A 1066-nucleotide genomic window follows, 5' to 3' on the forward strand; every position below is an offset into this window, starting at 1 on the left:
ACGTGTGCAAACACGTGTGTCCATGCCCCCGTGCGTGGTCACGTGTGTCCCCCGCGCACACACGTGTGCCCCAGGCGTGGTGAAGCCCGACAAGTACAAGCCAGTGCCAGATGAGCCCCCGAATCCCACCAACGTGGAGGAGACGCTGCGGCAGATCCAGGCCAACGACGGGGCTCTGGAGGACGTCAACCTCAACAACATCAAGGTGAAGGACCTGGTGGCACTGTCCCCAGCGTGTCCCCAGGGTGCTTGTCCTCATCTGGGGGTATCCACGTCCCTTTGGTGACATCCCACATCCCCTCTGTGCCACTTACATCACTTGGGTGACATCCAGCACCCTCTCAGCGATGCCTCTGCACCCTTGGAGACATCTGCACCCCCTCGACGCCACTTACACCCCCGTGGTGACATCCTGCATCCCCGAGGATGTCCCCATCCCCTTGGGTGACACCCACATCCCCTTGCCGCAGGACATTCCCATCTCCACGCTGAAGGCCATCTGCGAGGCCATGAAAACCAACACGCACGTCAAGAAGCTCAGCCTGGTAGCCACTCGCAGCAACGACCCCGTGGCCAGCGTGAGTCCCAGTCCCGCGTCCCCCATGTCCCCACATGTCCCCAGACAGGGAAGGGACACGGTCCCCTGCCCCAGGCTCCGTCCTGGGCACCAGCAAGGCCAGGTGACGGTGGCTTTTCCACCATCACCCGGGGCATTGGTGGCCCAGGACATGCCAGAGGGGTGGGTGCCAGCCCTGGGGGACACCCCGAGGTGACACCCTGAGGTGACACACAGGCCGTAGCCGAGATGCTGATGGAGAACAAGACCCTGCAGAGCCTCAACATCGAATCCAACTTCATCACCAGCGTCGGCATGATGAGCGTCATCAAGGCCATGTACCACAACACCACCCTGAGCGAGCTCAGGGTGGACAACCAGGTAGGGATGGACACCCACGGGTGACCCAGGGAGGGGACAGGGGTGTCCCCAACTTGCCGATGTGCCTGGTTTGACCCCGGCCTCTCAGTGCCAGCGGCTGGGTGACACGGTGGAGATGGAGATGGCCAC

At 62.8% G+C, this 1066-nt stretch overlaps 1 protein-coding gene across 1 annotated transcript in view; it reads left to right on the top strand.

Moving 5' to 3' along the window:
* The first annotated feature begins 22 nt into the window (after positions 1–22).
* LOC104165188 (tropomodulin-4-like) overlaps positions 23–1066 on the top strand; it is a 1246-nt gene continuing 202 nt past the window's right edge. The window contains exons 1-4 of the mRNA XM_009704759.1: positions 23–205; positions 471–578; positions 794–937; positions 1026–1065. Of these exons, the coding sequence (XP_009703061.1) occupies positions 23–205; positions 471–578; positions 794–937; positions 1026–1065 (475 nt within the window). The remainder of the gene's footprint in view (positions 206–470; positions 579–793; positions 938–1025; position 1066) is intronic.

The sequence above is a fragment of the Cariama cristata genome, unplaced genomic scaffold, assembly GCF_000690535.1.
Source record: "Cariama cristata isolate BGI_N322 unplaced genomic scaffold, ASM69053v1 scaffold9497, whole genome shotgun sequence".
NCBI classification, from domain to species: Eukaryota; Metazoa; Chordata; class Aves; order Cariamiformes; family Cariamidae; genus Cariama; species Cariama cristata.